The sequence below is a fragment of the Lithobates pipiens genome, unplaced genomic scaffold (assembly GCF_037356315.1).
Source record: "Lithobates pipiens isolate NorthernLeopardFrog02 unplaced genomic scaffold, aLitPip1_a1.2 Scaffold_19, whole genome shotgun sequence".
Taxonomy (NCBI): Eukaryota; Metazoa; Chordata; class Amphibia; order Anura; family Ranidae; genus Lithobates; species Lithobates pipiens.
Genome location: NW_027507764.1, coordinates 577756402 through 577772538, shown reverse-complemented (window position 1 = coordinate 577772538; position 16137 = coordinate 577756402). Strand labels below are relative to the sequence as shown.

The window sequence follows — 16137 nt, the reverse complement described above, 5'->3', positions numbered from 1 at the left end:
CGGTACAAAGCAGTAATTACATTTGTGACTGCTGTGATTGGCTATGGCAGCAATCACATGGCACAGAGACACTCTGATTGGTCTGTGCATTTTTCTTGTGATCTGCAGTGACTAATGGCAGCACATTCACAGGTGTTGTTCATTTTTTTCTTAGAGCGGAGTTCCACCCAAAACGTGGAACTTCCACTTTAAGCACTCCTCGTCCCCTTACATGCCACATTTGGCATGTACATTTTTTTTTGGGGGGGGGGGAGCGGGTACCTTCTTTTTATTAGGACTTCCTGTCCCACTTCCTCATTCCTCTTCTCGGCCGCCTTAACGACTCCTCCTCTCGCCCTAAGCGTCCCCTCCCTGCCAATAATCTTCTGGGACGCGTCGCAGGTCCCAGAAGATTGCCTGGCCAATAGCAGAGCGCAGTGCGACTCGCGCATGCGCAATACGCGCCCAGCCGTAAACTGTCATGACCGGGTGCCCACAGTTGCTATGACGGCGCCATGGAGAGGAGGGGGAGAGGAGTGAGGCTTCGGCGCCCGCATCACTGAACTGTAGAACAGGTGAGTGTTGGTTTATTAAAAGTCAGCAACTACACTTTTTGTAGCTGCTGACTTAATAAACTAAAAAAAAAAAAAAAAAGTGGTCCGTTTTCTCAGTTTAAACCTTTGATATGTTTTCTATTTTCTATCGTGAATAAAATATGGGTTTATGAGATTTGCAAATCATTGCATTCTGTATGTAGATATTACACAGAGTCCAACGTTTTTTTTTGGAACTGAGGTTGAACAACGCCTAATGCTGCCCGTCACCCAGAAGAATCCCTTGTTTAGGTGTTTTTACCCGATTACCTGTTTACAATCACCCTCTATCCTTACCATTCTGCGGCTGCGGTCTCCTCAGAGATTGCGGTCTCTGTGGAAGTTCGGCCACGCTGACATCCTGCAGGTTTGGCATACTGATGACCAGCTTCTTGCTGAACATGTGCTCAGGGCGAAAGCGTTGTAACTTCTCGGTGGCTCTCCGTCGCTGGCTTTCAAGTATACTGGACCTTCTGCAAAACACAAGAGGTGCGTTACAAGCGTCTCCCCACAAGGGGGCACTACGATCACGTATTCTAGTCTAGCAGATGCAGTCAAACTGTCCCTATTGTTGGTGGGATGACCTATTAACCTCACAAGTCTCCTAAGCCTTCAGCTTTTTTTTTTCGGGCATGCATGGACTTGGTCCTGAAAAGCTGGAGGGTTACATCTTACGATCAAATCATCTACTCCACTGCATCACTAAGGGGGGCAGAACGCTGGGGCTTTTAGTCTTTCCACAGGTGCAGGCCCACAGCATTTATATTAACGTTTTTTTTTTTTCATGCAGACAATCTGAAAACTGAGGGTTCCATGTTTGTTAGGTAGGTTCGCACAAACAGATCCCCCCATCCACCTTTACCTTGTTTAAAAAAAAAATAGTAAATAAGGCAACACTGATCTTACGATCGATGTGCATTTACTACTTTTTTTTTTTTTTGCCCTGAAGCCTGCAGAGCATTGCGCCTTCAATCAGTGCACCTTGGCTCTTGCAGCGTTTACCTCCATCCCCGGGTCTGTAAGGAGAATGGACCTTATGTTATGGGGCTGAAGGAAGTGCAGCTGGCACTACAATTGCAGTGATGCCACCACCCTGCTGCCGAGTCCTAGGCGTTACAAGGAATTGTAGTAAATTTATTTAATTCCTTCCAGACTTTAATGCTGGCGCTGTGCAGGCCAAGCCATGCACATTTACCCAAAATTAAGAAAACAACAGGATTTCAAAGGAAGATGCACCCCTGTGAAAATCATTGTTTCCCTATGGGAACCGTCTTAACTGGTGAGACTTAGAAAATGCTCCCTGTACTACTTTGGTCCGACTTTGATCCTACTTGAGCACATTTGACTATTATTGAATTTGGATCAAAGTCGGATCGCCGTCTTGCATGATCAGACTTTGGCATGCGACTTGTACTCTGATGATCTTGAGGGCGAACTCCATGGCAAATAAAAAAAAAAATGGCCTAGTTTCCCCCTCCAGGAGCATATCAGGCCCTTGGGTCTGGTATGGATTTTAAGGGGAACCCCCTACGCCGAAAGAAACGGCGTGGAGGTCCCCCCAAAATCCATACCAGACCCTTATCCGAGCACGCAGCCCCGCCAGTCAGGAAAAGGGGTGGGGAGGAGCAAGCACCCCCCCCCCGAACCGTACCAAGCCGCATTCCCTCAACATGGGGCCCCCACCCCAAAACACCCTGTCCCCATGTTGATGAGGACAAGGGTCCCTTCCCAACAACCCTGGCTGTTGGTTGTCGGGGTCTCCGGGCAGGGGGGCTTATCAGCATCTGGGAGCCCCCTTTAATAAGGGGGCCCCCAGATCCCGGCATTACAGCGGGAGAGAGCATCGTGTCAACATCGGAAGAAGAGAAGAGGGAAGAAGATGACGGAGAAGACCGGGCCACCGCTAGCAAAAGATCAGTTAAAAGAGAAGAAGATAGCGGAGGAGCCCAGCAGAAGATACCGGAGAGCAGGAGAAGAGACTGGAGAGAACGGAGAAGTTGGAAGAGACCCCTGGAGCTTCCTAATAAATTACTTTGAAAACCGATCTAGTGTGTTTTTTTATTGACACTTTTTATTCCAGGTGAATGCGTAGGGGTATGATGTACCCCATACTCAGTCACATAGGGTGGGGGCCCCCTTATTAAAGGGGGCTCCCGGATTCCAATAAGCCTCCCACCCGCAGACCCCGACAACCAATGGCCAGGGTTGTCAGGAAGAGGCCCTTGTCCTGATCAACATGGGGACAAGGTGCTTTGGGGTGGGGGGCCACGCTCGCTCGTCCCCACCCCTTTTCCTGACCAGCTGGGCTGCGTGCTCAGATAAGAGTCTGGTATGGTTTTTGGGGGGACCCCCACGCCGTTTTTTTTTCGGCGTAGGGGGTTCCCCTTAAAATCCATACCAGACCCAATGGCCTGGTATGCTCCTGGAGGGGGAACCCATGCAGTTTTTTTTCCTTAAAATTTGGAGTGGAGTTCCTCCTCAAGATTCATACCAAACACAGTGCCTGGTATTGGCGTGGATCCCCCGTTCATTGAAAGTTGGCCGTATGTTAGCTTCAAGTCACAGGGCAAAGTCGAATCCAAAGTAGGAAAAGTGTTGTGTCGCACCAGTGTGAACACGGCCTAAAACCTGGAAGCTGATTGGTTTCTGTGCACAGCTGCGCCAGATTTTGGACTCTCCGATTTTAGTAAAATAACCCCTGTGTGCATATGTGTGCGCACCCCTATGCTCTCACACACACACACACATATATATTATATATTTATATTAGGGTTGCACCGATACTAGTATCGGTATCAGTGCCGATACCGAGTATTTGCACAAGTATCGGTACTCGTGCAAATGCTCCAATACCTGAATCTGTTACTTTCAGGCTGGGCTCTTTGAGCTGTCGGTGGGTCTCTCCTCTTGACAGCTGAAGGGTTAAAGAAATACAATAATTGGAGCTCTCAAAAAAAAGCAGCTGGCATTGTTTCTTTTTGAATCTGTTTCTTCATCTGCAGATCAAAGGGATGAACACATGTTCCTTTGTTTAACCCCTTATAAACCCTTAATTTACGCTAATCAGCCTTAATTAACTCCCTGTTCTCCTCCATTTAATTATTTTCATGCTATTTTTGTTCACGTCTATTTTATAAACGATAAACAATGAAAACTTTTTTTTGTTTGCTTTGTTAGTGAATATTTTTAAACATATATTTGCACATTTTACATTGCAAAAGCGCAAAAAAAAAAATCAATCTATTTAATTCATTTTTTGATAACTTTTCAATGCTTTGTACCATTGCTGACAGCTGAAGTGAAAACAAAACAGTTGCGGTAAGTATCTGTAATTGTTATCGGCGAGTACTAAAAAAATAAGTATCGGTACTCGTAAAATAAAAAAATAAAAAATGGTATTGATGCATATATATGTACATACACACACACACACACACACACACACACACACACACACACACACACACACACACACACACACACACACACACAATCATCAATAAATATAAACAAACATTTTAAAATGTAATAAAACATGGACGGTGTCAGCAGAGCAGAGGACGGTGTCGGCAGGGCAGAGGACGGTGTCGGCAGGGCAGAGGACGGTGTCGGCAGGGCAGAGGACGGTGTCGGCAGGGCAGAGGACGGTGTCGGCAGGGCAGAGGACGGTGTCGGCAGGGCAGAGGACGGTGTCGGCAGGGCAGAGGACGGTGTCGGCAGGGCAGTGGACGGGGTCGGCAGGGCAGTGGACGGGGTCGGCAGGGCAGTGGACGGGGTCGGCAGGGCAGTGGACGGGGTCGGCAGGGCAGTGGACGGTGTCGGCAGGGCAGTGGACGGTGTCGGCAGGGCAGTGGACGGTGTCGACAGGGCAGTGGACGGTGTCGGTAGAACAGTGGACAGTGCCAGTAGAACAGTGGACAGTGCCAGTAGAACAGTGGACAGTGCCAGTAGAACAGTGGACGGTGCCAGTAGAGCAGTGGACGGTGCCAGTAGAGCAGTGGACGGTGCCAGTAGAGCAGTGGACGGTGCCAGTAGAGCAGTGGACGGTGCCAGTAGAGCAGTGGATGGTGTCAGTAGGGCCGTAGACGGTGTCAGTAGAGCCGTAGACGGTGTCAGTAGGGCCGTAGACGGTGTCAGTAGGGCCGTAGACGGTGTCAGTAGGACAGTAGATGGTGCCCATAGAGCAGAGGACGGTGTCAGTAGAGCAGTGGATGGTGTCAGTAGAATAGTGGATGGTGTCAGTAGAATAGTGGATGGTGTCAGTAGAATAGTGGATGGTGTCAGTAGAATAGTGGATGGTGTCAGTAGAATAGTGGGTGGTGTCAGTAGAATAGTGGGTGGTGTCAGTAGAATAGTGGGTGGTGTCAGTAGAATAGTGGGTGGTGTCCGTAGAATAATGGGTGGTGTCCGTAGAATAATGGGTGGTGTCCGTAGAATAATGGGTGGTGTCTGTAGAATAATGGGTGGTGTCTGTAGAATAATGGGTGGTGTCCGTAGAATAGTGGATGGGGTCAGTAGAATAGTGGATGGGGTCAGTAGAGCAATTGATGGTGTCAGTAGTAGGGGGAATCTGTGCTACACATGGTGATTAGGGTGTGCCCAGGCACAGCTGGCACAACCTGTACGCACGGCTATGCCTCTGTATCTGAATTCTATCAATCAGCACTCTGAGTTTTCACAGCTACAAGAGGCATCTAGCAGAGTTCTAAATAGGCCAGACAATTAGCGCTCAAACTCTACATATATCAGTCAACTGAAAAAAGATTTAATATGTTGGGGGGAAACAGCTTCAAAAGTCACGGTAACCTTTGAGAAAAAGACACTGCAGTGACAAACAGGACTACTGGTAGCAGCATATAACCATTTAAAGGGCTACTATAACAAAAAGCACTATCTAGCAATTGTGTGTGGTTAATATAATGGTGGTATTCAGTAGATGATTTCTTTTTTTCTTTTTTTTTTATAATGACTTCATTTATATTTTTCTTTACATTTACATAAAGATAAGGCTGTTGGGTAACACTGAATTGAAATTGGGACAAACCAATAAGTGCCCAAACAGAACAGTCCCCAAAGTCACCATACATGCAAAGACATCTAAAAAATAATATGACAGGCTCCATTTACATAGCCCTGATGGAGGGGGACTGGTAACCTCTGAAAAAACATTGTCTGTAATACCCTGCGTCATCCCATTCATGACTTAAAGGTCAAGTTCACCTTTTGGAAAAGAAAATAAATAAATGCACATTTTTTGCATGTAAAAAAAATATGCAATTATTTTTTTTTTCTTTCTAAGGAGCCTGCAGAGCATTGCACCCACAATCGGGAGATGACAGGAAAGCTGTCTGCCTGCATATCGTAGAGGCGGTAGTTACCCGAGAGATATGGCCTATGAGGACACTAACCAGCTGCCTCGTAGTTCATCGATAAACTACAATTCGTCAGTCGCAACAGCTGGGGGAATCAGGGGATTGGGAGGGGAGGGGGAGGGGGGGAATCAGGGGTTCGGGTGGGGAGGGGGGAAATCAGGGGATCGGGTGGGGGAATCAGGGGATCGGCGGGGAGGGGGGGGGGAAATCAGGGGATCGGGTGGGGGGGGGATCTGGGGAGGAGCGGGAAATCAGGGGATCGGTGGGGGGGGGAAATCAGGTGGGGATCGGGTGAGGAATCAGGGGATCGGGTGGGGAGGGGGGGGAAGGGGGGGGATCAGGGGATCGGGTGGGGAATCAGGGGAAGGCATGCAGATACTGAAACATGTTAAATGTTAAATTAAAGATGAAGCTTTGCTTTGGAAACAATACCCAATCAAATGGAAGAAAAAAAAAAACATTTTTTTTTTGTTTGTGCACGATTAGATGATAGATTTCAGCAGAGCTTCCCCTCCTTTAGGCCTGATTCACACCAATGCCTTTTTAGTGCTTTTCGCATTTTACAGATTTGCACTACAGTCCATTTACCATGGTTTCCTATGGAACACGTTCTGTAGTGCAAATCTGCAAAAAGCAAAAAAGCACAAAAAACCCCCCCCAAAACGCTTAAATGTGAATCGGGCCTTACTAAGCTCTGGAGCAACAGCACTTACAAAGCGCACATTCTAATTGCCCTTAGTAAACAAACACCCATAGTCTAAAATAGTTAAATCATGATTGGGATACCATCAACCAACACGCTTCAGGGCCTGAAAGAGTCTCCCCCATAAGGGCTTTGTAAAGTCAGCCAACTGTATCATTTTTTTTTTGTTAGATGCCTTTAGATGGACAGTAACTGAAAAGTAAAAATTACATTTCTTCTGTCGGCGATCCAAAAAATGGTTGTGGCCCGATGCTGGCTTTAAAAACTTACCCATCCGTTTCAGAGGATGTGTTAAACTCCATCTGAGTAAAGGCGTCCATTTTCTTGTTCAGACGCGCTTTAAGAAATGAGTTGAACAAGTATGTTTCTAAAACCTGCAAAACGAGACAAAAGAAACGCAGATTAGATGATCCTTATCCACCGCAAGTCGATCGTTACACAACAGCAATAACGCCAACCTTATACTGTATAGTATGATAAAAACTTTCTACAGTAGCGTTAAACCCCAATCTTTATATATATATATATATATATATATATATATATATATATATATATATATATATATTAGGGCTGTGGAAATTAAAGATTAATTCCTCAAATCAATTTTTTTGATCGATCAAAATTTTTTTGATCGGTACTCACCTCTCCTCTGGCTTCCGGGTCTTCAAGGAGTTCCGTCGGAGATCCGGTGACGTCACAGACATCAACATCACCAGACTCCTCCCCCCTTCCCCAAGTGCCTCCGTCTGCTAATAAAGGGAAGGGGGGAGGAGTCCTGTGACATTGAAGTTCTGATTGAACATAACGCGTACAGGGGAGGAGCTACGCATGACGTCACCCGCTGCTGCCCTACAGAACTAACACGATTGTCGACTTTACATGCTGTGTTTTTATCATCTTTATGCGAGTAGTTTGTGTTTTGAACACAAAAAATTAAATCTTATACTTAAGCGGTGAGCACTTAGATCTTTTCTTTCTACCCATGGCGTCCTTGCTGAGATCTAAGGAGACGTGAGAGAAGTTTATGGTCCGTGTTATCCCTTTTGATACCCGCTTGCATGTCCACCTGTTTGCACAGGGGTCCATGCCATAAGGTGAGAGTGATTAGTTAGACCGGAGGTGGAGGGATTGTCACGCTACCTTGGGGAAAAAAAATGACTTGCGTCAGTGCTACAGTTTGAGTTTGAAGCGTATTTGTGTGAACTGTGAAGTTAAGTCATGGATTGTGGAAATTAACTAGTGTCGGGTGATTGTATATAGTGTATACCACATTTACCACCGACTAATGCAGAGTCGCAATGCAAGGAGATCAGCTAAAAGTAGTTGGATCTGTATGTGCGTTATAATTAATTCAAAATTAGTCGTTTAGAATTTTCGTGATTGATTAATCTTTTTTTTTTATCGATTTAATCAGCAACAGCTCTACTTTATTTACATTGCATGTTAAGGTGCTTTACATACACTGGTTCTGAGTGGAGTCATTCATTCTACATGGCATGGTGCACCAACACATCTGACTTGCATCGCAGCACAATGGATAACACCGCTAGTGAGAATGCTGCAGGGGCAATTTATGGTCCATTCATTTCTCCCCCCCAGTCACCTGTTTGTAGAAGGGCTGGTCTGCGGGACTCCGCGTCTTCAGGAACTCCTCACTGTTAAACACTCGGTGCTCATAATTCAGGTGAGCCTTCACATCCCTGCCAAATGTATGATGATAGAAGGACAAAGATTACATACAATACAATAGGATCATGTACAGATCCCCAAGATAGGTCAATATTCTATATATCCAGCCCTGAATATAATTAGTAAATTAAACTCACAATATAATACAAATCTGGTTATGTACCATTTTGACTCCCCTCTCTGCATTACACCATCATTCCTCTCCATACTCCTGACACCTCTCTCTGTATTACACCATCATTCCTCTCCATACTCCTGACACCTCTCTCTGTATTACACCATCATTCCTCTCCATAATCCTGACACCTCTCTCTGTATTACACCATCATTCCTCTCCATACTCCCAACACCTCTCTCTGTATTACACCATCATTCCTCTCCATACTCCTGACTCCCTCTCTGTATTACACAATCACTCCTCTCCATACTCCTGACACCCTCTCTGTATTACACCATCATTCCTCTCCATACTCCCAACACCTCTCTCTGTATTACACCATCATTCCTCTCCATACTCCTGACACCCTCTCTGTATTACACCATCATTCCTCTCCATACTCCCAACACCTCTCTCTGTATTACACCATCATTCCTCTCCATACTCCTGACGCCCTCTCTGGATTACACCATCATTCCTCTCCATACTCCTGACACCCTCTCTGTATTACACCATCATTCCTCTCCATACTCCCGACTCCCTCTCTGTATTACAACATCACTCCTCTCCATACTCCTGACTCCCTCTCTGTATTACACCATCATTCCTCTCCATACTCCTGACTCCCCTCTCTGTATTACACCATCACTCCTCTCCATACTCCTGACTCCCCTCTCTGTATTACACCATCACTCCTCTCCATACTCCTGACTCCCCTCTCTGAACTACACCATCAGATCCCCGATAATAAAACATCTCCCATCACATTCATGATAACTGAGCATTAGTTACCGGAATATATCCACAATAAGCTGCAGAGCAATCTCCTGTATCTCCGTATTCAGGTTCTGCTGCCAGAGCCGCCTCCGAAGTCTCAGTTCTCCAATGTCATTGGGTGATGAGCGATGACACAGCTCTAGGTCATAGTGCAGCTGAAGGCTCTCCACTCTGCACAACAACAACACAACGTCACACTTTGTTTTCCTTAAGCCTCGCACACACGGTTAGCTAAAAATTCCAAGTTTTAAAGGCATTCAAGTGTTATTTATTTTTTTTATTTTTTTTTACTGATCGCTTGCTAAAATAACTTTGTAGTGAGATGTTAATGAAACAAACAGTTGTTCTCTAGATCCTTGCTTGGAACACAGAGACAGTGAAGCTGACCATACACTAGTTGATTTTCAAAACAACATTTGCGCAAAAATTCATATGTACATTTAGTTGTACAAACATTCTCAATACATGATTTGCCAAATATTATTCCAAAGTACTTTAAAAATTGTACTTTCAACAGAGGTGTAGCTAGAACCCTCAGGACCCTTCCCTCAAAGCCAAGTGGCGGAACACCAGGGCCCGGTCATAAGTGCGACCTTTGCGACACTGATAGTTCTGCCACTGGTGTCAGCAGTTTTTTTGGTTTTAGCTTTTTATTTTTTCCAATATTATAAAAAAAAATAAAAAATGTATATATATATATATATATATATATATATATATATATATATATATATATATATATATATATATATATATATATATATATATATATATATATAGCAGTGTAGTTGCCACTAGTTACTATCATCCACGCAAATTCACCCTGCTGCCAGACATCCATCATACGTCCCACTTGTAGACAATGAAAAGTCTTTCGCTTTGTTTTGTTGTTTTATTTAGGGAATTGAACTTGGTTGGGGGAAAATGGGTATACGAGATTGCCCATAGATCGAATTACTTTGCCATCATATTTATAAATTAGAACGTCGTTTGAGCCTTGAAGAAATGATGCGCGTGTATAACATCTACAGTCTCTTTCCTGCATCACCATGCAGATCATTGTTCCTCCTCTACGTAACTCCTGCAGACTATTGCTCCCCCAGGAGTCCTTCCCTCCTGCACAATCCTATTCTGTAGCACATTATGGGGGGTTATTTACTAAAGGAAAATCCACTTTGCACTGAAAGTGCACTTGGAAGTAAAGTTGCTGTAGATCTGAGGGGTACATGCAAGCAAAAAAAAAAGAGCATTTTTGCTTCTATGTGATTGGATGATAAAATCAGCAGAGCTTTCCCTCATTTCAAATCTTCTCAGATCTACAGTGATTGCACTTTCAAGTGCACTTGTGGTGCAAAGTGGATTTGCTTTTAGTAAATAACCCCCATTGCTTCGTGTCCTATCCTCTTCTATATGCAAAAGAACCCACTCTGAATAGTTTCTAATGCTGGCTCTGTTTGGTTGCTGCTGCTAGGTCAGAGGTCTGCAGTACCTTTCCCTGGAGGCCTAGTAGTTTAGTAACATGTGCTGAACGGTGGACTACTGTTCCCAGCTAGATCGACCTGCAAATCCTGCGCCCTCAGGCCGCATCGGTTTGACACCATTCCCTGCAGTCTCTTCTCTGTTCCAGGACTCCTCATCAATGACCGTGTAAAGATGAAGACCTCATCTATGACCGTGTAAAGATGAGGACCTCATCTATGACCGTGTAAAGATGAAGACCTCATCTATGACCGTGTAAAGATGAAGACCTCATCTATGACCGTGTAAAGATGAGGACCTCATCAATGACCGTGTAAAGATGAAGACCTCATCTATGACCGTGTAAAGATGAGGACCTCATCTATGACCGTGTAAAGATGAAGACCTCATCTATGACCGTGTAAAGATGAAGACCTCATCTATGACCGTGTAAAGATGAGGACCTCATCTATGACCGTGTAAAGATGAGGACCTCATCAATGACCGTGTAAAGATGAGGACCTCATCAATGACCGTGTAAAGATGAGGACCTCATCTATGACCGTGTAAAGATGAGGACCACATCCATGACCGTGTAAAGAGGAGGACCTCATCAATGACCATGTAAAGATGAGGACCACATCCATGACCGTGTAAAGATGAGGACCTCATCCATGACCGTGTAAAGATGAGGACCTCATCCATGACCGTGTAAAGATGAGGACCACATCCATGACCGTGTAAAGAGGAGGACCTCATCAATGACCGTGTAAAGATGAGGACCACATCCATGACCGTGTAAAGATGAGGACCTCATCCATGACCGTGTAAAGATGAGGACCTCATCCATGACCGTGTAAAGATGAGGACCTCATCCATGACCGTGTAAAGATGAGGACCTCATCCATGACCGTGTAAAGATGAGGACCTCATCCATGACCGTGTAAAGATGAGGACCTCATCCATGACCGTGTAAAGATGAGGACCTCATCCATGACCGTGTAAAGATGAGGACCACATCCATAAAGATGAGGTTTCCTCCCTGACTTCCTGGCATGTCTCCACATCCAGCCCTCCACTGTGGTACACTCACCGACCTTTCTCTGCCCCGATTCCATGATGGAGAACTTAACTGGACCATATGTTCCGAAAGCTTCACCTGCCCCTCTGCTCCAGGAATGCCTCATCAATGACCGTGTAAATGTGAAGTTCCCTCACAGCTCTCCCGGGCCTCCTCCCGCGATCAGCGCACCCCCCCCCCTCCCTAAGAAGGCTGTGCCCTCCTGCTGCAGTCTAATAAGAATGAGCTCAGGCATTTTCGCACAGCCCACGTGCAGAGCCCGCCAGGAAGTCGACACTGATCACAGGCAGTGAGACATTGTCCCAATGCATGGCTGCAGAGTTGGAGAAATGTCTCACTGCCTGTGATTAGCGCAGCGCCGACTTCCTGGCGAGCTCTGCACGTGGGCTGTGCGAACATGCCTGAGCTCATCCTTACTGTTTAGTACTCCATTCTACACTTCTCCCGCTGACAACTCCCCCCAGTGGCCTGTTACCTCAACTTATATGGGAGGCCTGCCCCCTGCAAAATTCCAGTTGGGGATTGGTCAGGGCTCCTCACATGAGCTGCCTGCCACTCCAGTTCTAGGCCCTGCCCCTCTTCCAGAACATTCTCCCTGGAAGCAGGGGAGGCGCCTCAGAACTAAAGTACAGGTGGTCACACCCACTGCTACACTAACCACTCCCCGACCCCACCAGATCAAAACAGACGGGCCTAGCTTGCAGCATAGGCCTGCTTAAATTTACCTGTACTGACAGAACCTACCACACTACTATACCTTTAGCACCTACCTATGGTAGAGGGTGATTATATATAAAAAACAAATCTTCGGGTGGGTTACTTCTACTGGTTCTATGATAATTCATATGGATATCATGTCAGGGTGGGCTCCCAATCTTCCACCAATATTCAATAGGAAAAAACAAAGGGGCACATTCTCCAAATGCAAAAATAGTATATTGTATCAATTGCTCTCAAGGCATAAAAAGGTTACAAATAGCTACTGTACAGTTGTGAGCATCTCCTGCTCTTCCTCAGGCTTCATGCAATATTTCATTACTAACCACATACTTTTATATCCAAGACTACAGGGTGTAGCCTCACAGGTGTATCACACTCAATTACCACTAATTAATCAAAAGCAGTTTAACCTGCTGACCTTCCTCGAATCGCCTCTAAAAAACACATCCTTAATGTATACATATCATAGATCTAACAATTACATTATCCAAAATAGAGGTCAAATTTGATTATTATATCAATTAAATATTAACAAATAAATCAGCATGTAAAAGATCAAAAAGGGAACAAAAAATAGAAAAAAATAAAATAAAAATTGCATAAATGCACACACGAATATAATCGCAAAAATGTCCTATATTTAAATAAGGCTGTTATGACAGCCAAAGTCCTGTTCAGGGTGTATTCCATCATTCTTGTTCTGTAGATATCCTGTCACCACCTATTATGACGCGTACACACGATCAAATTGTCCGGCGTACTTAGTCCACCGAAACGCATTTCACCGGACAATTCGATCGTGTGTGGGCTTCAGCGGACTTTTCCAGCGTAAAGTCCGGCGGACTTAGAAAGTATTTTTGCAGTCCAATTTTTCCGCCGGACTTGGGTTTCAGCGGACAATACGTTCGTCAGTGTGCTAGTCCGGCGGACTAAGAATGACGCATGCTCAGAAGCAAGTACGAAAAGGAAGCTATTGGCTACTGGCTATTGAACGTCCTTTTCCTAGTCCCGTCGTACGTTGCTGTACGTCATCGCGCTAGCAAACGCCGGACTTTCTGTGTGTCCGTGTGTGGCCAAGTCCGTTCGGTAGAAAGTCCGCCGAACTATCCTCCGGATTGTTTGCCGGACTAAGTACGCCGGACAACTCACTCGTGTGTACGCGGCATTACCGTCACAAGGGATGTTTACATTCCTTGTGACAGCAATGAAAGTGATCAATTTTTTTTTTTTTTTTACACACAACTTAATTATATAAAAAGAACTAAAATAAATAATAATAATAAAAAAGAAATAACATTTTTTAAAGCGCCCCCGTCCCCACGAGCTCACGCAGCAAAGAAAACGCATATGGAAGTCGTGACCCGCATATGTAAACGGTGTGCAAATCACACATGTGAGGTATCGCCGTGATCGTTGGAGCGAGAGAAATAATTCTAGCACTAGACCTCCTCTGTAACTCTAACCTGGTAACTGTAAAAAAATAAAAAAATTAAAATGCTGCCTATGGAGTTTTTTCCAATTCTATTTTTATTTTCAATTATTATAAAGCATTACACAAAGTTAAACAATTTCAAACATATATATTACTTACATACATAATAATCACATTTATTATTTTATTTCCTCTTCCCTCCCTCCCAAAAAATAAAAAAAATAAAAATAAAAAAAACACACAACAAAAAGGAGGAAAGGGGGAAAATGTACATCTAACCTCTCCCCCTCCCCCACTTCTCTCTCCTCTCTCCTCCGCGGATCCCTCCCTCCCCTTTCCTCCCTCCTAATTCCTTAATTTTTTACCAATTTCCTATGCTGTCTCCAGGGAGTCCAAACCAGAAGGCACCTTTCATATGCATCTAATTCTTGTGCTAAAAGTATCTCCATTCTCTCTATGTTATCCATTTCTAGAGCCCATTCATTTATCGTAGGAGACTGGGTTGATCGCCAGTGCCGCGGTATCACAGTTCTTGCCGCCGTCAACCAGTATCCTAAAAGATTCTTTTTAACATTTTTATATGATCTTGGTAACATAGAGAGAAGGGTGATTTGTGGTGTATTTGGGATTACCTCCCCAGTGACTGTTGTATATAATTGCATAATTTTTTCCCAAAATCTAAAAATTAGGGGGCATTCCCACCAAATGTGGAGCAATGTACCCTTGTTTCTATGGCACCGCCAACATATATCTGATTTTTCTGGGTATATACGATGGAGTGTCACTGGGCTCCAGTACCATCTTGAGAGCAATTTGTAATTCGTCTCTTGTGCTTTAATCGACAGTGATAAACAGTGAGAGAAATTAAATGCCTTCTCCCATTCCCCAACCTCAATTTGAACGTTGATCTCATTAACCCATTTATATATTCTGGGGGCTCCGGGTGATTTTTAATAATAAACATCTTATACAGTACTGATATAACATGATTTGGTTTTTGATCTTGTGTCAGGAGAGTTTCAAGTTGTGTTAAATCTCTACCCAGAGACCTACTTGAATGAATTGTACACCAAAATGACCGCAACTGCCAAAACTCCAACATTTGCATAAGTGATAGTCGCTGTGTAGGGAATAGATTTAATAAAGACGGAATTGTCCCCTGGCATAAAATATTACTCAGTCTATAATGGGATTCCCTATTCCATATAAGAAAACTTGTCCTATTTAATGCCGGTGGAAATAAAGGATTGCCAAATAAAGGTGTCATAGGTCCTTCATAGGAGGAAAGTTCCAATTTTATAGCTGTTTTACCCCATACATTCAACACATGAGATGTGAGGGAAGGCATAGATTCCAACAACTCTCGATTTAAATTACTACCAGACAAGTCCAACCATGGCAACACCTTTAAATCCAATTGATTCAACCCTTGTTCTATTTTTACCCATTGTTTGGTTTCCGAACAATAAAACCAGTCCACCAGTCTAGTCAAAACAGCCGAGACGTAATAATAATATAGATCAGGTGCTCCCGCACCTCCTTTAGTTTTTGGTAATGATAATAATTTCTTTTGTAGTCTTGGTTTTTTATGTCCCCAAATAAATTTTGTAAAAGCCGATTGTAAAGTGGAGAAAAATGATCTAGGGACACCAATTGGGATAGTTTGAAAAAAATACAAAAACCGTGGTATTATATCCATTTTCAATATATTAATCCTCCCAAACCATGAGTATTGCTTAACATCATATTTTTTTAGATCTTGTAAGGTACGTTGCAGAAGAGGAACATAGTTCATTGAGTATAAATGATTTGAATCCGGGGTGATTTTAACACCTAAATATTTTACAGCTGCAGAGCAAATCCTAAACTTAAAATTAGCTCTCAACATTGCAACCTGTTCGGGTATGAGCGACACATTAAGGATTTCTGATTTTGATACAATTACTTTAAAATTACTCAGTTTCCCAAACCACTGGAATTCAGATAACACAGAGGGAATTGCAATGTGTGGATTAGTGATATAAAGTAATAGATCATCAGCAAACAAAGCCATTTTTATTTCCCTCTGTTTTATCTGTATACCAGTAATGGAAGAGTTCCGTCTAATAGCCGTCGATAAATATTCCATTACTATAACATAGAGTAAAGGGGATAACGGACATCCCTGACGGGT

General features: G+C 44.0%; 1 protein-coding gene across 1 annotated transcript in view; it reads right to left on the bottom strand.

Annotated features, from left to right (window-relative positions):
- DENND3 (DENN domain containing 3) overlaps positions 1-16137 on the bottom strand; it is a 138605-nt gene that overhangs the window by 31343 nt on the left and 91125 nt on the right. Inside the window, exons 9-12 of the mRNA XM_077493411.1 lie at positions 9289-9444; positions 8254-8350; positions 6918-7021; positions 870-1045 (exon numbers count right to left, since the gene is read on the bottom strand). Of these exons, the coding sequence (XP_077349537.1) occupies positions 870-1045; positions 6918-7021; positions 8254-8350; positions 9289-9444 (533 nt within the window). The remainder of the gene's footprint in view (positions 1-869; positions 1046-6917; positions 7022-8253; positions 8351-9288; positions 9445-16137) is intronic.